The sequence below is a fragment of the Anguilla rostrata genome, chromosome 3 (genome assembly GCF_018555375.3).
Source record: "Anguilla rostrata isolate EN2019 chromosome 3, ASM1855537v3, whole genome shotgun sequence".
Taxonomy (NCBI): domain Eukaryota; kingdom Metazoa; phylum Chordata; class Actinopteri; order Anguilliformes; family Anguillidae; genus Anguilla; species Anguilla rostrata.
Genome location: NC_057935.1, coordinates 30,999,185 through 31,022,649, shown reverse-complemented (window position 1 = coordinate 31,022,649; position 23,465 = coordinate 30,999,185). Strand labels below are relative to the sequence as shown.

At 42.0% G+C, this 23,465-nt stretch overlaps 1 protein-coding gene across 2 annotated transcripts in view; it reads right to left on the bottom strand.

Moving 5' to 3' along the window:
• The window catches only part of myo3b (myosin IIIB), a 346,614-nt gene that overhangs the window by 267,774 nt on the left and 55,375 nt on the right, over positions 1 to 23,465 (bottom strand). For both annotated transcript variants that reach the window (XM_064327164.1, XM_064327165.1), the window contains exons 4-5: positions 20,068 to 20,184; positions 19,736 to 19,840 (exon numbers count right to left, since the gene is read on the bottom strand). In XM_064327164.1, coding sequence (XP_064183234.1) covers positions 19,736 to 19,840; positions 20,068 to 20,184 — 222 coding nt within the window. The remainder of the gene's footprint in view (positions 1 to 19,735; positions 19,841 to 20,067; positions 20,185 to 23,465) is intronic.

The following is a 23,465-nucleotide window of genomic DNA, read 5'->3' as shown; positions in this document are numbered from 1 at the left end:
CTCTGTGGTAATGAAGTCTTTTGAGCGCCTTGTACTGTCCCACCTCAAAACCATCACGGACCCACTCCTGGACCCCCTGCAGTTCGCATACAGAGCCAACAGGTCTGTGGACGATGCTGTAAACATGGCCCTCCACTTCATCCTCCAGCACCTGGACACTGCAGGAACCTATGTCAGGATCCTGTTTGTGGACTTCAGCTCCGCCTTCAATACCATCATCCCGGCTCTACTACAGGACAAGCTTTCCCAGATGCACGTGCCTGACTGCACCTGCAGGTGGATCACCGACTTCCTGTCTGACAGGAAGCAGCACGTGAAGCTGGGGAAACACGTCTCCGACTCACGGACCATCAGCACCGGCTCCCCTCAAAGCTGCGTCCTTTCTCCTCTACTCTTCTCCCTGTATACCAATAGCTGCACCTCCAGTCATCAGTCAGTCAAGCTCCTGAAGTTTGCAGACGACACCACTCTCATTGGACTCATCTCTGATGGGGATGAGTCTGCCTACAGGAGAGAGATTGAACATCTGGTGTCCTGGTGCAACCATAACAACCTGGAGCTCAACGCCCTAAAGACAGTAGAGATGGTAGTGGACTTCAGAAGGAACACAGCCCCACCCGCCCCCATCACCCTGCATGACTCCCCAGTCGACACTGTGGAGTCCTTCTGCTTCCTGGGCACCATCATCACCCAGGACCTCAAGTGGGAGCTGAACATCACCTCCCTCACCAAGAAGGCTCAGCAGAGGATGTACTTCCTGCGGCAGCTGAAGAAGTTCAACCTGCCAACGACAATGATGGTGCACTTCTACACTGCCATCATTGAGTCCATCCTCACCTCCTCCATCACCATCTGGTACGCTGCTGCCACTGCCAAGGACAAGGGCAGACTGCAGCGTATCATTCGTGCCGCTGAGAGGGTGATTGGCTGCAATCTGCCATCCCTCCAGGACCTGCACACCTCCAGGGCCCTGAGGCGGGCAGGAAAGATTGTGGCCGACCCCTCCCACCCTGGACACAAACTCTTCCAAACACTCCCCTCCGGCAGGAGGCTGCGGTCCATCAGGACCAAAACCTCACGTCATAAGAACAGTTTTTTCCCGACTGCAGCTGGCCTTATCAACAAGGCCCGGGACCCCCACTGATGCCACTGTCACTGTACTGTTATCCTGACCCCCACGGACACCAACAGACAGCACCTGTACTTAAAATCCACTTTATCCCCTTGCACTATTGTTATTGTTGCACTATGTGTATGTTATGTTATGTTATGTCTGTTATGTTTTTTACTGCACTATTTCTTACTCTATTTATCTTATTTTATGTTCACTGTTACGCACCACCTGACCAAAACAAATTCCTTGTATGTGTAAACCTACTTGGCAATAAACCCGATTCTGATTCTGATTCTGATTCTGATGTAATTCACCATTTGGCCGTTCTCAGCCATAGGAAGCTTCAGAGTTAAGACAGGGCAGAAACAGGGGGTTACCATCTGTGGTGTGAATCTGTGTGTCTGTCAATGGGGGTGCTCATGCCCCTGCCTCTTCTAATTTTCCAGTTAGTTTTGGGCAACTTGGAAAGAAGAAGTTTTGTAACAGTTGGTGGAAGGAAGTGGGCACCTCAGTCCTGCGTCTAGGTCTAGCATTCTACATTTCATCTCAGATTGTATTGAAATATTCTGCTCTCCTTTCATTTTTGCATTTCAAATTATTTTTGGACAAATAAGCTGTGGTTTGGTATGTCCATGTCTGTAACCTTTGTTAATTGTTTTAAGGTAGTTGAACCTTGTCTTTTGATGTGACGTGACGTGAATATTTGTTGTAACTTAATACATTTTCAATTCAATTTTATTTGTATAATGCTTTTTACAGAGAACTCTCACAAATACACTTCACAGAGTAGCAAGGAAAGAGACAGAGCAAATTTCCAAATTTTCATCTGGTTGTGAGTTGTACATTTTGATAAATGTTGATCCATACAGTTTGCTCTGACTATCATGAATTTGGTGATTTAGTTGATAATTCATATTTAAAAAAAATAATAATTACCAAATTAAATCAAATAAATATATTTTATATGTTGGGTAAGTGAGGTGCTTTAACTGTTGATGCACTTGTGTTCGTTATTCAGAGTGCCGGACATCAAACGAGGGTGTTAACGATTAAAATTTTTATTTACGGTTGTTGGTTTTTAGTGTAACACGTTCGTTGATTTGGCTTATATTTTATTTTAATGGAAATGTTCGTTTTTAAAAGTAAAAGAATCCGTGAGAGAAAGTGTTGAAGATCTCTGTGCTTTTTAAATGTATTTGAAAAGGGTAGTTTTGTGTAAGCGCTGAAGCAACTTAAGACATTTTATTGTTTTGAAACACCATCTGCCACCAAATACACGAACAGGCAAAAAATTGTGTTAATAGGGTTACATGCGTTAAAATTTTTTAAAACAAGTGGAAATTATGTTAGAAAAGTTGTTGGTAGTTGGTTCGTAAAGTAGATTAGTTTATTAGTTAGATGAGGAGACAGCATTGTGTGTATGAGCATTAGTTTTGTGTCAAATAAATAAAAAAAATAAAACAAGCAAAGCGAAAGCGTGTTAAAATTGTAAAACAAGTGGAATTAGAAAATAGTTACATCTTAGCATTGTCTGTAAAGCAAATGCAAAGCGTGACAGGTGTAAGTTATCAGGCTGTGTATGAAAACAGAGTTTATTTTTAAAAAACTATGACAGAAGACATTTAGAGACAGAAACGAGCAAAACTTATTTTCTCCATGGAAAGCCTTCTTCAGTAGAAGTCCGTAGTTTGTCGAGAGAGAGAGCAAAAAGTGTGAGATGCTCTATGTCCTGAGTCTGGGCGCCGACTGGAAACTGTGAGATCTCTCTTCCCGTGGAAGCTTGGTGGGGGGTGTGGTGTAGGTTGTGGTTGTCATGTGATGCGAGTCGGGCGCCAATGAAGGGAGGGATGCTTTGAGGGGGCGGTCTTTTCAAAAATGTCCTTTTTTATTTTTTTCTTAATCTTTATGTCTCCAGGCGTTAACAAAACAATAGGCTAGTAGACACAAACTTTTGTTTTAAATAACGCAAAGAGCCTAACATATAGTTATATAAACTAGGCCTACAGAATAGAGCTGCAATATAATAGTAATATAATAGTAATTCTTATTTTTACGTAGGCTATAACCCACGTCCCTTTTTAAAGTAATGCAGGATTAATTATATGCACCAAGTTTTAAAACGCTGTTTTAGGACGCTGTTTACATTGGTAAGCTTTTGTCTAATAGGTAGCCTACAGCAGTAACAAACACTTTTGGCCATGGACTTTATTTTAAAAACACGACTAAGCTATGAATCAGCAATAGCCTATATTTTAAGAACTAACAAGCTTATTGATCAGTAGATCTAATAAACATTACAAATTAGCTTGTGCTATAAAGGTTATGACTGCCTACAGACATCAGATTATTTGTTAAACAAGACTACTCTATGTTTATGTATCAAACCCTATCTAAATAAATATTAAATAAATAATTCTTATTTCCATAAGTCATCAAAATAATATGTCAAACCATTAACAAAGCAATGTTGCGGGCCAACTCAGTCTTTGATGGCGCAAGTTAACGGACTTGAATCGTGAACGCAAAAAAGCAGGAACATGTGGGGAGGGTGCAGGCCAACGGTCTCTTTGAATTGTGCAAATTAACAGAAAAAAGCAGGAAACGTGGGGGTGTTGTGCAGGCCAACGGTATTTTTGAATGTACAAATTAACTGGAAGAAACAGGAAACATGTGGGGTGTCAAGAATGCTTTGATACAAACAGCGTTAACCCTCTGACAAAAATGGATTTTGGCGCAATGTATAACAAATTTCAAGAAAAATTTGATACTCTGCGTAACACTTACAATCTGCATGTGGTTGTAATGTGGGAGCACGAATTGCCATTGCTTAAGCAGGAGAGCACGGAGGTACAGACGTTTCTATGATATCTAGATTATCCAGAATGTCTGGAACCGTGTGATGCTCTGTTTGGCGGGCAAACTAATGCCTTAAACCTTCATTACAAAGCTCAAGAAGGTGAACAAATACATTATTTTGATTTCACCAGTCTATACCCTTTTGTGAACAAGACTAAAGTTTACCCTACAGGTCACCCCACCATCATCTTCCGTGACTTGACCAAATTGAAGACTATTTTGGTCTGGTCAAAGCCAGGGTGCACCCCCCTACACAGCTTTACCAGTGTTACCGTACAGGGTTTCGGGGAAATTAATGTTTCCACTTTGCAGCTCTTGTGCGGAATCTGAGCATCAAGGGCGATGTGAACATTCTGACGAGTTGCGTTCTCTCACAGGTGTATGGTGTACCGTCGAATTGGCTGTTGAGAAAGTTGACAAAATTTTTGAAGTTTGGCATTTTCCAGAAAGGTCTGATTCTCTCTTTAGTGACTACATTAAGGCGCATTTAAAGGGGAAACAAGAAGCTTCTGGGTACCCCTCTTGGGTGTCTAATGACACTGACAAGGCAGAATATGTCCAAAGTTACTGGGAGAAGGAGGGCATCCGCTTAGACCCAAACAATATTTCGGTCAACAAAGCCAAACGACAGATATCAAAACTGTTTTTAAATAGTCTTTGGGGTAAATTCGGACAGAGAACCAATCAGCCAAACATGACCTTGATCCAGGATCCCGAACAGTTCCTGCAATACATGTTTTCAAATGAGTATGATATCATTCATATGAGTATGAGGCATTCATCACCGCTTATGTCCGGCTCAAGCTTTATTCCGTCATGGATAAATTGCCTGACAGGGTTCTGTACCACAGATACTGTCATCTTTGTGAATCGGCCGGGTGACTGGGTACCTCCTCTCGGGGACTTTTTGGGAGAGCTGACAAGCAAACTGGACCCAGGTGACCACATTGTTGAATTTGTGTCGGGGGGACCCAAGACATACGGCTATAGAACACTGCTAGGTAAATCTTGCATGAAAGCTAAAGGTATAGCACTGTATTGTACTAACACACATGTTGTCAATCTTTCATCCCTCACAGATTTGGTTCATTATCATGTACGTAATCCAATAACTCCAGCCTGTTGTAACAAGTACACAGCAAATTGTTAGGTGTAAGAAAGGCTTCTCACTCAACAACCGATCAGTTTCTAAAAAATTCAGAGTAGTGTACAACAAAAGGGTCCTGCTCCCTGATTTCACAACGTTACCCTATGCCTTCTAAATCAGTGTTTGGGGATGAGGGTTTTGACAGGGGAAGATGCTTAGTGATTAAAACAGATTTTTCTAAATCACATTTATCATTTAATCTCCCTAACACCATGCAAAGAAACTATGTCCCTTTCCAATTGATCAGTCAGATGTTTGCATGCTTGTTAATCACTGAAAATGAATTTAAACTAATCATTGATCTCAAACTGTTTTAAGAAAAGTTTTGCGCCTCACCAGTTTAAGAAAGATGGATAAAGGAGGAAGAAAGTGAGGACAAGAGGAGGATGACTGATTATTTTTGTGGGTAAAAAAAATTCTCTGCATTAATGACACTCAATAAACTTGAAATATATTATGTAAAAGCTTGCATCAATAGTATACATTCTTTTTAAAACATTGTTTTCCTTAATTACAATTGTGTGCACAATACATTAAAACTATTTTGAGCTGAGACATTCATTAGTTTGTACCTTTTTTCACCCACCTCCCTCCGGATCTCAGGGTCCACCCACAGCCCAAATCCCAATTTAACACCTGCTTATAGCCTACATTTATTTTCATTTGGAGTACGAAATTGTGCACATTTTTAATTAACATTATTTGCGGATACATGCACTTCTTTCTCCGCACTCGTATTCATGGCAAATATCTGCAATGCATAGATTGTAAACAATCTTCAAGTGCAGGTTTTGTTTTTGCTGGTTATTCTGAAAGCTAACACGGTAGATAACAGACTGGTGTATCTTGTTAAGTGTAGACTACTTGGTGATTAAAACAGATTTTTAACAGATAAATTGCATTTATGATTTTATCCCCCTAACACGGTACGAAGACGCTGTGTGTTAGGCTACTTGCCATTTGATTAGTCTGATTGTTGGCACGCTTGATAATAAAGGAAAATTAATGAAAACAGGTTGAGATCAATGATTCGTTTAAAGGAAAGTTTTGCGCCCCACCAATTTTTAGCAATTTTTAGCTCACCAGTCGCCGCTGCAAGTCATCGCAGGCCAATACGTTCCTCCTCTGGTTCACTTCAACGATATTGTCGAAACACGCATAAACAACCAAACTTACAGTTCTGGGTAGCGCGGTTCTGAATCTAATTTCCAGTCGCATGTTTCCCGTCTTGATCAGGGATAGATTCTGACTGCAGCCTTCATCAGGGGACAGATTGAAAGCATAAAGCGTGTAACCGCTTGTATATTCTTGACGATTTATTAACAAGGGCTGGTCCTTCAAATGTTTACCGGTAGCAAGTATCAGGCTATAATACTCTCGATTAGCGCTACTGTTATAATAATCAGGTTGAAACAGCTTGGCCGGAAACTGCTGACCGTCAACATACATTGCCACAAACTCTGCATTATAGTGTTGGAAATGAAACAGTTCTTGTTGTAAACCCCTGTAAAGACATTGTTATCAACCCAACCTATAATGACCATTTTTGGTAGCTACCCCAAAAACAAAATCTCCTGATTACAAACTCGGAATACCTGCGGCTAATGCGAAAGTCTTCATGCTGACCCGATCAATAGGATATTTTATATTAGTGATCAATATGCCTGCGCGTGTCCAAGCTTCACAGCAGGGGAGACGCTGACCTTTTTTACAAATAGTGATGCCGACACCATTTTAAGCATGTACTGATTGGCGTCTGCGGTCATTAGACAGAACCCGTCCTTACCCCGAACCATTTTAATTTTCAAATTGACACCATTTATCAGCAACTTCTCTCGAAAAAACATGTCTGTGTGTATGTGTCCAAGCTGGCTGGCTGTGAAATAGTTAGACAGTGTCTCATTCCCATAATTCAGTAGACATTCCATAACAGCTCGGTAGGGGTAAGTATTGCTAGACTGACTCACCAGCCAGTGAAACATCCACTTGGGAAAACATGATCGCTAGGGGGTAATGAATGACCCCATCATTGTCAGCTTGCGCGAGGTTACTACTATCTCCACGGGTGATCTTACATCGAAGGTATAAAAGTGTATTGTTCAAGTCAATGTAATCTTCACCATTACCAGCAATAAAGAACTCTAGAGGTCCTGTGTCTGAAATGGCGGACAGTGGGGGCACCTCCACATAGATGTTCTTCTCAGTGCTTGTTTGTGTATACGGAACTGCAAAAAGATCCAGTTCCGACTTCATGCATTCCTCTGACATGTTGTGTATGTAGGCCATTTTTAAAAAATGTATCTACTTTTCCTTGTAACCTTCTTCTTTGTGTGCTTTTTCACCTTCCTCTTGTTTTTACCAACTGCGCATCAAATGCTTGATACCCTCCGTTTTTTAGACTTAGGCCTGTTTGAGACACGCCCCCCTGGAGGTCTTTTCTGTCGCGTCATCACCTTGAACCTTGAACCTTCCGGACCGTCCGCCCTCTAACGATTTGTCACAACATTGGTGATCATATCCTTGGCTATGTTCTTAGCTGCTGAGGCCAAATGGGGCTTGGCTATATCGAATCCTTTCTTTAGTAGCGGTAAAGCCATTTGGAATAAGCCTTGAAAAATACCGCCAAGACCACCACCATACATAAAACTCCCACCACTAAAGCCCGGCAACCCATTACCCGTTTGCGCCGTATAATAATCAACGTATCTGTGTGGATCTGTGTACAGGCCAGTCCTAGCCATCTTTTACTCATGATAATGGTGTTTCACTGGTCTGAAATTCAGCTTTGCTATGACCGTAACGGAAATTTACGTTCTGGATCCGTTTTCTGTGTAAAGTTGTCAATGTGCTTCTTGCTCACAGGTACGTAGTGTGGCTGCTCATACGAGATTGTGATGATGTCGTTGTTTGCTTCAGATATATATACATTTCGTAGCAGGGGTACAAAGCTGTCACCAACACGTTGGTAGTCCATAACGTCCGTGTAGATGTACATTGTGTAGAAGCCGGCACTGATATTGACAGGGTGTGGTGCCACCGATTTCATGGCTGTCAAGTTGACTCCTGGTTCAAGACCGAGCATCATAGCTAGTTTTCCTACAGCCACAATTGTGATGTGTGGCTCACTTACGATATAAATTTTGTTTTTTATATGACTGTATGCAACTTCCAGTCCTTCCAGCATGGGTACTGCAATTGTGGTTAATCTCATTCAGTAGACTAGTGATACTCTTGTGATACCCGGTACTAATTGCATGAGCGCTTCTGATGTTTTTAATATGATCGTATGTATAAAAAGTGTTGTCATCACGTGTTATTGACCCCCAAGTATGTGGGTACTGTATTTCAGCTAAGCCAACCTCCCACGTCCCGCGCAGTTCAATAGGTCTGGCATACTTGGTTGTATAGCTTGAAATTTTGTTGTCAGGATAAATTCTCATAGATGGTAAATGGTAAATGGACTGCATTTATATAGCGCTTTTATCCAAAGCGCTTTACAATTGATGCCTCTCATTCGCCAGAGCATTTGGGGGTTAGGTGTCTTGCTCAAGGACACTTCGACATGCCCAGGGCGGGGTTTGAACCGGCAACCCTCCGACTGCCAGACAATCGGTCTTACCTCCTGAGCTATGTCGCCCCATAGATGCATTACTCGGGAGAGTAACGTAGAAACCTGTATCCTCCATGGTTACCTAATGCGTTTGTAGGGCCATGTCAGCTTTTCGACTCACTTATGGCCTATATGGCCTAGATGTCAACCACATGGCTTGCCGGTATCTAACTTGAACTTTTCAGGCCAGCCGACCCATATGACTAAAACTAGCTTTTTACCCTTCTGCTTCTGCGCTACTATCAACCTTAAACTTTCAACCTCAAACGTTTTGTCTTTTCTCACAATAACCTTCTGTAATTCCTCCTCATAAAATGTACCTTCAATGTTTTCACCATCATAATCCTTCAACATGTATACAGGAGGTATTCTGTAGACCCTTTCAGCAACAGTGAAATATTCATCTGTATATGTTTGCTCACAGCCTTTTGCAAACTTTCCACGCACTTTGGAAACTCGGACTGTGTCTCCCTCCTCAAACTTAAACTTTAGCTTTTTAGGCCTTTTTGGAAAGAGCCCGTACATATTTTTAAACACTTTTAAAGCGTTAGTATCATTTACTTCAACAGGCTTCATTTTAACCCTCTTGGGTCGAGAGCTCTGCCGGTGGAGCTCGACAAGATGAAATTAACTTTCGTTTCTATTTGGATGATTAACTTCATGTGCCGTTATCATACAGACGCAACAAAAACATTGACAGAAACCTTAGAATCGCGACTTTCCAATGCGCCCATTGGCAAATAATATAAATTGTTTTAAATGTTCCAAATTTGATTAATTAGATCATGTATGCTTTGCTAAACTTTACTCATTACTATGTGAATTTCGCTCAGCAGGAAGTCCGCCCAAATCGCATTCACATGTTAACAACATTATAATTACTCTCCATAGAAGGAGACTAAAGGAGGGGCGATGCGAGATCCATGTGAGAAATGCCAAGTCTGCGAAAGCGGGAAAGAATGTCACAGAGTGTCGCCTAATTCACTTCTTTTGAGGTGAACATTTCGTTTAATTTTGGAAAATGGTCTGTCCGGAAGCCGACACTGATGAAGAGCGGTGTCATTTCGAACAGCGAACTGATCCAGCTGAGGATCAACTTCATGCGTAAGTATATTTCTTATGATCATATTGGTAAATATGTGTACTGTATTGCAACGTATCTGTGTGTTTGTAGGAATATCCAGCAATGTGCGCGTTTGTAAATTCCCACACTACGAATGATTCTAACCATTGCTTCTCAAAATTATAGGCTACCTCTCTGCGTCTGGTTATGTTAGAAGTATCAGGTAGACTGTATGTTTTTCGATCATATTCGTAATAAATAGCTCATGCCTGGCGTGTAGTGGCGTGGCTAGGATTCTAAAACTGATGTCCTTGCACAATCGATATTAGCATACTCTAAGTAAGTTCGGGAAATAGCAATAAAATAACCACTTAGCTAAACAGACCTAGCCTAGTTCAGATTGAGGCATTGTTATTGATGAGTTGCGTGTAGTTTAGTTGGAATATCAGTGTTTATTTAGTTAAGCTAATGTTTTTTCATTGATAGCTTGCATTATTTGTAAATGTGTGCTGTATTACATTTTCTGTGTGTTTGTAGGAATATTCACTAATATGCGCGCTTGTAAATTCCCACACTATGAATGATTCTAACCATTGCTTCTCAAAATTATAGGCTACCTCTCTGCGTCTGGTTGTGTTTGTTTGGTTCTTTGTTTGTATATGATGTCACATTTCATAAATTTTGTTTTCATTAGTTAGTGGTTTGTCCCTTTTTTGTAAAGCACATTTAATTTTCACCTGTTGAAGGAAATGTGCTATATAAATAAAGTTTGATTTGATTTCACATTTCCTAACAATTTTGTTTTTATTATATTTGCAGAGATGTTGATCAGGAAACACGGCCTCGTTCACCACTAGCTAAGAGGCCAGGCAGACGTTGCAAGAGTACACCAGTCTCATCTCATCTTCCATGCAGTTTACTTCAATAAATGTTCTAAAATCAAAAGTTGCCTTTGTTTCTGTCTTCTAAATGGCTCACTGATTCTTTGTCTTAGTGGTGGGGAGGCATGCGGCCAGGTGTGAATAGCCTACTTAGCTGGCAGGTATTCCTACCCAATGCATATTCATTACAGAAAGGCCATTTGCCCTCCCATTCTCACCTGGTGTTGAAAAATAGTAGTCACAACACTAACCTTTAGCAATTTATTTTATATTTCTCATTGGATTTGCTAAAATATTTTGTCATCTTTTGATACCCAAGACCTTGAAGAACACATTTCAGTGACCAAAAGTCTTATTCACAATTGTTTAGTGTGTTTTATTACAACATTCCTGTGCACGTTAAAAACTACTGTTTACAGTTTGTGTGTTTTTAGAGCAGTTTACAATCCACACATTATTATGACCTACTTACTGCTGCCATATTGTTGTAGCTGAGTTTGTGCTGAAAACAAAGATATGAAACACTTTGGAATCACTGTATATAAAGTTGATGAAATTTACACAAATGTCAGAGCATCGCACAATCACCGGTGTGCCTCATTTTACCCTTAGACCCCAGAGAGTTAATCGTACTGTGGTAGCTGTTATTGTACGACCGAACCAAATCTTGTACAACGTCTATGTACCGTCTAGTGTTGTGCGCTGTGAAGTAACGCCACATTCTTGTTTTAGGGTCCTATTAAAACGTTCAGTCACAGCTTTCACGCCATTATGTGTCGCAAAATGCGTTGTGTTGTTTCTTCAGCGTTTGGAATCATTTGTTGAAAAATTCTGTACCTTTGTCAGTTTGTAATTTTTTAGTCCTGGGCCCCTGTGCAAGAATGTCTCGGAGTCACCTCAGTACCGCTCTTGTTCTTTAGAGCACAAACCCAAGCAAACTTTGACAATATATCTATACGTTATCATAAATTTCATATTGTTGTTATGTTCAGATGAACTTGACATGTCTACTAAATCGACCTGCCATTGCGAATCAATGTTGCTCACAAAAACCCTGTTTCTTCTGAAATTAAGTCTGATGGGTTTGTGTAAAGTGTAGACATCTTCCCCAGACAACCAATCTGCAACTTTCTTGTTAGACAACCTATGTCCTATTGTTTCCAGCAAACCCCTTTGCAGCCGTTCTTTCCCGCCATAAGAACCAGGGTTTTCTGGTGAATAATAAACAGACTTCTCTGCATCCATCCTTACAGCTAATGCAATAATGACACAAGATCTAAAAATCCAAAGCATTTATTATTATTACTATTATTATTATTATTTAAAAAATAAAAACGCCACAAAATACATATACATATTACTATTTGGCATAGCTGTGAAGCGTTGCTAAACACCCGTCATCTGCGGCAGTCCGTCTTCAGACACGTCACCCCACAGGTCTTCCTGCGTGGCACCCTCAATCTCCCAGAAATCCCTGCAAACCTCAGCAACAATCTTGTCGATGAAAACCCCCAGGTCTGTCCGTTTGATTTCCCGCAGCTTCTCCCAGATGTATGGCTCGTCCTTGAGCTCTGAAACAATTGTGTCAACAGTGCCCTCTGCGCACAGGATTTAGTTTCAGACCAAACACTTTGAACGCCTTGGAGAGTAGGCACCGCAGCCACGGTGTCTTCACTTTGGCGACCAGCTTGTCAAAATTGGCCTGAAAGTAGAATGTCCCTGGTTCGAAGAGACAGCTGTGTTGCAGCTGGCTGGGGTGGTCATATTCACACCCCAGACAGTCGCTCTTCAGCTGATTTTCAATTGCCGTATCAAGAAGGCAGACGAGGTTCAGCTTCAGGACTTCAACCATTGGAGCTATAATGCAGCCGTCAGCTGCATCCAATGACCCCGGCTGGGCTTTTGGTCTGAGGTGTCCTCCACCGCAGCATGGCTCATCATGAGCATTGTCTATATTCTGCTCTGTTATAAAGGCTGCAATCTCATCAATGAGATAAGGTTCCGAGACTGGAACATCATTATTTGCCAGGTACTCAGACTCCCAGGATTCTGAAGGACCTGAGTCCTATAGGCCTATTGGGCTATACGTAAGGTATACAGACTGAGACATACTTGTCAGGAGGTCTAAGAAGCTTGTTTGAAATTTGTCTATGTGGCGGTGGTCTTTTAGAGATCCTCATATGCGTAGCCATGCCTTGAAGAAAGCATCAGCCAATCGAGTTCCGTGTGTGTGGGTGCATGCTTGGGTTTAACTTTTAATGGTTTATATTTCGTAGCGGTTTTGCTTCAGATTTTATCATGGCTTTGGCGTACAGTGTAATAATAATGATGTATAAATAACAATCAAAACAGCAACAAAATAAATTTTTAAAAGAAAAGGTTTTATTTGAAAAGCTCACATTAATCACCAAAAACGATAAAAGACACTGTCATAACATTCTATACAGTCTACAATTTCATAATATACATGTCCTAAATGTAACTAGACATTGTTTAACATTTCAAAACAGTTTTTATTGAAACACGAGTGTTAAATCATTCAAGATCAGTCTCTTCGTCTTCTTCAGACTTGGTCGGTATTGCTTTATGTACCGTTTCCTCAAACCTCTGACACAGGTTAATTTTCACAGAGTCAAATGATCTCAAAAACCGGTGATCTTCAAAAATTTTATCGGCTTGAGCAAGCGCGTTGTTCATTAAATTTTGTTCTTCAAACAGAAAGAATGCGATGTTACATCAGTTGTTAAGTCCAATAAAGACGCACCAAACCAAAAAATGTTATCCATAACGTTCAGACTTTTTCCTCCATCCACAGTTTGCGTCGTCGCCACCACTGTGATCCACCGTTTATGCATGGCATCGCTGGTCCGGCTTAAAAATTTACTTTTGTCTTTTGAACCGCCGGCTACCTCCTCATAGCATTTTCTAAAATCAGCCCAATCTCAAGCCTCGCACATGACTCCAAAAGTGGTGATAGGGCTGTACTCCTCATCACCTTGCAGTTTGAAAAACACATTTTTGGAGCATCTCCAGTGATTTCAAAATGATAACCGCTGCGGATACCCTCCAGCATCGGACCCCACTCACAGCGTAGAGCCCCTGCGTGGACTCTTGACAACACTGCAAAAGGCTTCTTTGGGCCCCTCACTGTCTGCAGCACGGTCTTCACTTCTTCAGAGGTAGGTGTCGAAATTTCAGCGTTAGACATGTTTTGTAGGCTGAGGAGCAACCAAATTTTGTATAGGCTACACAGAGCTGATGTCCGATTCTTTACCCTGTTGGTAGTGCATCCCACCACACAGCAGCTTTTAGGCATTTTTCTGTAGTTTGCTAGCAGACGGAAATGACAAGGAGGCACCTTCATGCAATACAAAGTCAATGGAGAGCGATGAATTGTTTTCCCCTCCGGGGTGGGCAAGACTTAATTGTGCTCTGTCTCTTTTGGTGCCCGTCTCGCCTCACATGACAAACCACAACCTACACCCCCCCCCCCCCCCCTCCACGAGTGGGAGATCTCACAGTTTCCAGTCGGCGCCCAGACTCAGGAGCCGCTTGCACTTTTTTCTCTCTTCTATCCGAAGAAGGCTTTCCACAGAGATAATAAATTTTTCTTGTTTCTGTCTCTAAATGTCTTCTGTCATAGTTTTTAAAAAAGAAACTCTGTTTTCACACATAGCCTGATAACTTACACCTGTCACACTTTGCATTTGCTTTACAGACAATGCTAAGATGTAACTATTTGCTAATTTCACTTGTTTCACAATTTTAACAATGTCTCCTCATCTAACTAATAAACAAATCTACTTTACGAACCAACTACCAACAACTTTTCTCACATAATTTCCACTTGTTTTAAAAATTCTAATGCATGTAACCCTATTAACACATTTATTTGCCTGTTCGTGTATTTGGTGGCGGATGGTGTTTCAAAACAATAAAATGTTTTAAGTTTCTTAACCTCTTAGCGCAAAGCCCCTAATGGTCGGCACGACGGCGTGTCCAGATTACTGAACTCAGACATTCCGTGCTACTGCAACCAAAGTATGAGTTAAAAACAGAAACGGGTTGTTTTAGTTTCATTTGTAGACCATACAAGACAACTATGCCGAATATGGAGTTTCGCAGCGCCACCATTGTCGCTCTGGTCGTTCATTTAACACGCACCCCCCTGCAGTCTCATCTACAACTACACCCCCCACCTATGACATAATAGACAATATTGTCTATCTTGGCATTCATAAAAATATTCTTTCACCACTAAAAAATCGTATTCCGTCATAGCAACAAGATAAACCTAACAATAGCCCTAATAGTGAAAACACTGCTCACTGAATAATGGAATAAACAAGAAAAAGTTTTTAAAATTGATACCATGTCATTCTACAGTAGGGTGACCATACGTCCTCTTTTTCCCGGACATGTCCTCTTTTTGGGACCTAAAAAATGCGTCCGGCCGGGATTTCTAAATCGCCAAAAATATCTGGGATTTGGCTTTTGCTTTCTACAGTCGCCATTCATTGTGTGCGTTTTTGCATTGCTTTGACCTTTCTCTTTAGGTCCCGCCTTCTCGCACGCCACCATTGGTCGGTCATGTAGGCTACACGCCCTTCACACAAACATTGGTCGAACTGCATCTCAACCATTACCCAGAGCACCACAGCAACAGCCAAGAGACTTAAGCGAGAGCCAAGAGAGCTTAAAAAATGCCCGAACGCAAATGTAAATTCACAGATGAATTACAGAAAAAATTCCCGTGTTTTCGTCTTGGTCAGGAACAGGACTGCGGTTGCATATGTCAATCGGCAAGGTGGCATGCGCTCCCTCCAGCTCCACTGTCTAGCCCACAGACTGCTGGTCTGGAGCAGCCATCACTTTCTGTCCATACACGCGACCCATGTTCCAGGCAATCTGAACACGGGCGCGGATCTGTTGTCACGGGGAAACCCACTTTACGGAGAATGGCAGTTGCATCCCTAGATTGTGGAAATGCTGTGGCAGAGATTTGGCTGTGTGGCCGTAGATCTCTTTGCCTCGCATGGAAACGCCCACTGTCCTATGTTTTTCTTGCTACGGGACGAGAACGCGCCTCTCGGCGTAGACACACTGACCCACCCATGGCCCGATGTGCTCCTTTATGCATTTCCTCCCCTCGCTCTCATCTCTCCCACTCTAGCCAGAGTGAGAGAACAGAGCTTGACATTGATCCTGATAGCACCCAGGTGGCCGAAATCGCTATGGCTGGCAGAGATTATACCTCTCCTTTATGCACAGCCATGCGCACTCCCGTTACGCACGGACCTACTGTCTCAGGCGAACGGGGAAATACACCACCCCCGCCCAGACCGAACAGAGGTATAACCTTATTACATTAGGGGTCTCCTCTCATGTGGCTGCTACCATCCATTGCGGGAGAGGGTCTACCAGGTCACTTCATGAAAATAAGTGGCAGGTATTTGAAGGATGGTGTGCCTCTCATCAGTCAGTGCCTTACCAGTGCTCTGTTACTGACGTGCTGTGCTTTTTACAGAACCTACGGATAAAGGGAAATCCTTTTCAACCATTATGGTCTACCTGGCAGCTATCACTGCTTGTAATGTTGGTTTCAAAGACTATGCAGTGGGGCAACACCCCCTCATTCACAGGTTTATGAAGGGGGCTTGCCGTTCTCTGCCTGTTGCTAAAAAGGGGCTTTATCTTGGGATTTATCACTGGTGCTGGAGGCTCTGTCTCTATGGCCATTCGAGCCTATAAATGAGATACAGTTAAAATTGTTGTCTCTCAAGACAGCATTGCTGGGGACGGAGTGTAGCACAGTGGGTAAGGAACTGGGCTTGTAACCAAAAGGTCGCAGGTTCGATTCCTGGGTAGGACACTGCCGTTGTACCCTTGAGCAAGGTACTTAACCGAAATTGCTTCAGTATATATCCAGCTGTATAAATGGATACAATGTAAAAATGCTATGTAAAAAGTTGTGTAAGTCGCTGTGGATAAGAGCGTCTGCTACATGCCTGTAATGTAATGTAATGTAATGTAATGTAATGCTGCTCGCTCTAGCTTCGGCTAAGCGAGTCAGTGACCTCCATGCACTCTCAGTGCATCCCTCGTGTTCAATGTTCTCCCCTAATATGGATAGGGTTTCTCTTAAGCCTAATCCAGCCTTCATGCCTAAAAGCTTCCCAGCTTTCACGTGTGCGGTGTTGGAGCTTGCTGCTTTTCACCCACCGCCTTACTCCTCTCAAGAGGATCAAAGGCTGCATATGCTATGTCCTGTGCATTTTCTCCATACGTATATGACAAGGACTAAGGCTTTCAGAAAGAGTGACCAGCTCTTTGTCGCCTGGGGCCCACCCTGCAAAGGGAAAGCCATCTCTAAGCAGCGGCTGTCTCATTGGCTTGTGGAAGCTATTGCTATGGCATATGACTCAAAGGGGATAACACCCCCTCAGGCCTGAGGGCTCATTCTACGTGGGGCATGGCTGCATCGTGGGCCCTATTCTGTGGGGTCTCCTTGCAGGAGATTTGTTCAGCTGCAGGCTCGGCTTCTCCACATACCTTTGCTAGGTTCTACTGCCTGGACGTCACCAGGACTCCGGTAGTCCACACAGTTCTAGGGGTGAGCTCTGTGTGAAGCTCACGCATCTCCCCTCACCTGCTTTGTGTTTAGTACTTCCTTACATGGGATGTGGCAGTCACGCCCTCCCCTCAAGGGGGGAGGCTGCCCTTGCTGGCCCAACAGTTTCTCAGCTGTGAGCATAGGGCAATCTTGGAGTTGTCCATATCTCCCCTAGGGGGATCTCGAAAAGAGATGATGAAAGAGAACTTTAGGTTACTATCGTAACCCCGGTTCTCTGAAACATTGAGTGGAGAGATCCACCAAGACTGCCCTGCTTGCCGCGCACGAGAAGCGAATATGTTCACTGATGAGTAGTAACGCTGCAGCATCCTATATGCTCTTTCAGGAGGACGGTGCCTCCTGTAGCATTAGGACGCACTACTGTCTGTCAGAGCCAGACTTGGTGCAGTTGGATGCTTCTGAGGAGTCATGGCCGGATGTCGTTCCCCATAGGTGGATCTCTCCACTCGATGTTTCAGAGAACCGGGATTACGATAGTAATCTAAAGTTATTCGCCCACCACAGACTATACTGAAATTGTTATTCTTATTAGTCAAAGAGTTCAAGTTCAAAGAGTTAGCTGAAGGAAAAGAGAGGCCACGCACGTGGTTGTACTTTGTAGCTGTAGACAGTGAACTGATTCAGGTAATTAAACAACTAACAACGCATTCAACGCATTCAAATGATCAGGAAAAAAGACAAATAGAAACACACAGATTGACATTAATCTCAGTTAAAACAAAGCTATACTTCATCTACTGCCTGGGATGTTTAGTCAGTCTGACATGAAACATCCACAGTTCCAACAGTCCGGTCATGCTCTCCCAAAACCTCCACAGCAACCACAAGAGACAGCACACGCATAGAAGGACCTCAGTAGAAGTCCTTTTCTGTATGCAGGGCAATGTCTCATCTGTTCGGTCATCTGAAGAAGTCCCTTTTGCTGGTTGGAAAAGGTTGTTCTGCTGCTTGAAAAAGTTTGTTTTCATGTGGGTTCCAGGCTAGGCTCCAAGTGGATTTAAGTACTTAGTTGTTGGCAACACCTATTTACCGTGGAGAGCGACTTCTATTTATTCAGATACGTTTCTATGGTGCCAACAGCAATAGGCGTTCTGCAAGCTCTGCAATTTAGGAGTTTTACAGAAATATGTCAATGGAAGCTCCAGAGAATATGGGCAGTCCATGGACAAATATCCGAGTGCCTGGCCTAAGAAGGCAGGAAGCGATTGAGACAAAGAGAGGCTAAGAAGGAAGAAGAGCTTTTGTTACATTTCTTAGTTTTATAGCCTGTTGCGTGTTTCTGCATTAGAGGATTGGTTCAGTGTAACCAGACATCATGCTGGGGGCGGTGTTGCTGACATCAGTTGTGTTTCCTGAAAAATGTATGGAAATGTAATTCTGTTGTCCCTACATCAGTTAGTGAAAACTGTATCACTGATGCAGCCACATTTTACAATTTGTAATGCTATCGACTTAATCAACACAACATTTTGATAATTTGTATATGCATATTGGGTCAAGTCATATAGTGCCGTTTTGAGCCCCTAATTGTACTTGGCCTGGAAACTAGTTGGCAACAGTGAATTTAGTCTGTAAACTATTAATTCAATCAACTATTGATTGACATGTGGCACACTGAATAACATACATGGCTAGACAGTAACAAAGATATGGTTGCTGATGATTTACTCCAGAAAAACTCTAGAGATCGCATAATTATCAACTATCTAATCTGCTAGCCAGAATGTGGAAAAGCAGACTCACCTATATCATCATGACAAGGTCTTATTTACCTTGATCAATGCTTTCTTAAATATAGTTATCAAAGCTAATAAAAGATTGTGTTAGAGGCATGAATATACATTTCACCTGCTAGTCACATAAACAAGCTAGTAGTTGTACTAATCTTGGTGCTTATTTGGATTGCCCTTTTGATAAAGCCATATATGGGTCTGTATTTTTAGTAACCACATTGCGATGATTTTATACATCCTAAACAGTATCTGTACCAAACTGGGTGCTTCTATCTCCAACTGAACAATCTGGCCCATTTTTAAACTTGCTTGAGTCATGTGCTTCAACAGTGGGCTACATTTCCAGTCATGGGAAGAGGCTAATTTGAATTTTCTCTTCAAAAGAGACTTTCATAGGTCCTAAATTTTGCACACCCCTTCTGAGATGGCTCGATACAGCCCAGAGTCTCTGCACAGAATTTGTTGGTTTTATTCACCGCGTAGTATGTTGACCCTTTTCTGCGTTTAATTCCCTCTACTATTCAGTTCCACAAGGAAAACAAAATTTGGACCCATACATATTATGAAATATGAAAACGACATTAGTGCAATTAAGAAGCTGCTTATCTATATTGTTTTGTTCCCCAAAAGTCAGTGTGCCATTGTTCTGATGGTACTATTATGTGCCTTTCATGCCATCTAAATTGCTCCAACTCACCTGGTCTTTACAGAAGGTCACCATGCCCTGATATGCTGCGTCTGCTGTTGCAAAGATATGTGGTGGATTTGACATGCGCTTCATCCCATGGTACAGCCTAGAGAACTGCCAACAAATGAAATGGTCTTCCTCTGTGGTTATGCAGAACAAAACTCTTATTTTGGCATAAACTGCAATTTCTACACTGGACGTTTCCCACAATGAATATATTTTACAATAAAATATATTGTAAACACATCAAAATATACAAATATAAAAATTAACTCAAATTAATCATTTAATTGTGATATTGCTGTAACGCATAAAATGATCAAACCTTTTACACTTCTTACCTGTGGTGAGTAGATGCTGAGGTTTTGGAAAGGATTGAGAGCAATCAAGATGTCCCCAATATATGTGTAAATCTGCAAGTCCTCATATCTCCTCTGCAGATGGGAGATGAGTATTTCCTACAAACACACACACACACACACACAAACTAAAGCAGCCTTCAAGTGGCTCAGCTGTCAGACCCTACATTTCAAAAGTGCAGCATGTCTTTAAAGCTGTCTAGAAGCAGTTCCCACTGCACAAACATTTCCAAAAACTACACATCCCAGCTCCTTGGACTCAGATCATAGCAATTAGAAGAATATTCTCAGTATTGTAGCATTATTAGCCTCTGAAACTTGGCTGTACTCCTGTGACCTCTCTATGTGGCTTTTTCTCTTTTGAAATTAAAAAGTTATTAATCATATTTATAAGACACAGCATTTGACTTTCTGACCATACTGCCCTCATAGTATCCTTATAATGGGCCTATTCTATTAGTTGTAATGAAAAACAATTCTTAAAAAAAACATTTTAAAGTTCTCTTATATCTGTATTAAGGAAGCAACTGAACACACTTCACTAATTATAAATGCCTGAGAAGCCATTTGTCCACAGTTATGGTGCCCTGATATGAGGATGTTTAAAAAGTGCATACCCTTAAAGCTGAGGATCTTTACATGTGATTTGATTACAAATCTAAAATTGTGGGGTACAGAGCCAAATCAAGAAGGTCCTGTATGTATTCTCAGCAAGATGAGGATTAATTGAAATATGTTTAATATGTTTTCAAACCCAGCAGTTTCAACGGTTAACACCCTCGTTTGACGTCCAACACTCTGAAAACTGACACAAGTGCATCAACCGTTAAAACACCTCACTTACCCAACATGTAAAATATATTTTTTGATTTAATTTTGTAATTATTATCAAAGATATTGCCAAATGTGTTTATAGGCAGAGAAAACTGTTTGGATCAACCTTTATAAAAAAGTAAAACTCGCATCCAGATGAAAATTAGGAAATTTATTAAATGGGCGACATAGGGCGACATAGCTCAGGAGGTAAGAGCGGTTGACTGGCAGTCGGAGGGTTGCCAGTTCGATCCCCCGCCCTAGGCGTGTCGAAGTGTACCTGAGAAAGACACCTAACCCCTAATTGCTCCCAATGAGTTGATTGGTACCTTGCATGGCAGCCTTTCACCATTGGTGTGTGAGTGTGTGTGTGAATGAGAGGCATCAATTGTAAAGCGCTTTGGATAAAAGCACTATATAAATGCAGCCCATTTACCAAATATTCACTTCTAATCTAAAGATGAGGTTCAACTACCTTACAACAATTAATAGGGGGTTATAGACATGGACAGTCACAGAAGAAATGAATGAAAGTAGATACCAAACCACAGCTTTTGTCCCAAAGTAATTCAAGGTGCAAAAATCAAAAGACAGCAGAATAGTCCAAAAGAACCACCTACTCAACCCAGCTCCTGGTCCAAGCAGTGGTACTATCCCGCCTGGACTACTGCAGCTCTCTTCTGGCTGGACTACCAGCATCTGCCATCAGACCCCTGCAACTCATTCAGAATGCTGCAGCTCGTCTGGTCTTTAACCTCCCCAGACACTCCCACGTCACTCCCTTGCTCACTACCCTCCACTGGCTGCCCTTTGTAGCTTGCATCAAATTCAAAACATTGGTCCTAGCATACCAGGCAGTCAAGGGATCTGCCCCAGCATACCTGCACAAGATCTTCAAACCCTACATGCCAGCCAGACCCCTCCGTTCCGCTACCTCAGGACACCTGGCGCCTCCCCCTCTTTGCAATTGCGCTTCCCGGTCACGTCTCCTGTCTGTTCTGGCTCCACGATGGTGGAATGACCTTCCCATGGAGGTCAGAACAGCTGAGACCCTGACCACCTTCAAGCAACGACTGAAGACTCACCTCTTCAGGCTGCACCTCTCCTCCATCCCTACCTTCCTGTAGTCTCTAATTGACTACGTAATCTTAGGGTTGTAGCTAGGTAAGCTGTTTATCTTAGTTGACTTAGTTATTGCACTCTGACCTACTCAACTATTGCTTGTATTATTTGCATAGACTGCTTTGTTGCTGTTTTTGTTTGTGTTAATCAGATTAACCTACAGGGTCCAAGTTAAACTATGCGGTCGTTCCCTGCACTTGTAACTGTACTACCCTCTAGGGTTTTCAATACACTTGTTCCTGGTTATGGTTATGCATTTTATTGTACGTCACTCTGGATAAGAGCGTCTGCCAAATGCCTGTAATGCAATGTAATGTAAAAACAAGCTGTATATCATGTTTCAAGACTAAATAAATGAATTTAATAAGAAGCAATCAATTAGATTAATGAATTTAAATCATACATTCTCTACTGAATGCAGGCACACTACTTCTAAATTACAAAACAGAAGACATACAAAACATTAAACAATTAATCTAGAAATACCAGAAAAGAGAGAGAGAGAGATGGATAAGCCAGACCTCACCAAAGTGTTACTCACTCCCAGTTTAAGAACCACAGGATGAAAAGAAATCAGCTAAAAACACAACCAAGAAACCACCACCAAAATAAAATGAGGAAAACTCTTCTTCTTCCAGGCTTCGAAACCAAACGCATCACAAACAACTTTCTCCTGTGGCCATCTTAAATACCTTACCCAGCATGGCTTGAGGATGTTTGCCCTGATTGGGTGATGCCGGGTTAAGGTTTAGGAGAGAAGGGAAGGGGGGTCAGACTAATTTATGACAAGGACTGGCCAAACTAAAGATCGCATTCAAACTTAAAGAGGACATTGGAAATGTTAGGCATGTAGCTATGCAGGGTCTCTGACCCCCGATATGGTGTCCTGTATCATCTGCTTCGTCTCTTCTGAGGAGGTGAGACCCATAGATTGTCTGCCTAGATTAGGGTATCAGTGGATTTTAAATTGCCCCAGTCACATTTGCTTTGATGCTTGTGACAAGGAGGCCAGGCCACATTCTTATTCACCGTTTCCCTCTCTAAGGCTAAAATCTAAACACTACATATCCTACAGTGTGTGTATATATATATATATATATATATATCTCCCATGGGCACCATGGAAGGCATATACTCATGCGTCATGACCCCGTCTGTAAATATATACCATCAAAACAGTGGCATAGCATGCCAAATTTACAGGGTGGCTTTGAAATCTTCCCCCCAACTCAAATACAAATAATAACACATACCCACCATTTGGGGGGCGGGGGTGGGGGTGGGGGGTGCTATAAGTGAAGCAAGTGCTTTTAGGCTTACAGCTCAGGAAATTTATGTCCAATTTGAAAAAATTTCCTTCCTCTGGTACAGTGATAGATGACCTGCTTCATGGACACAATGACATCATTTCCCATCTGGATTCTTTTCCTGCCATTCCCAATTTT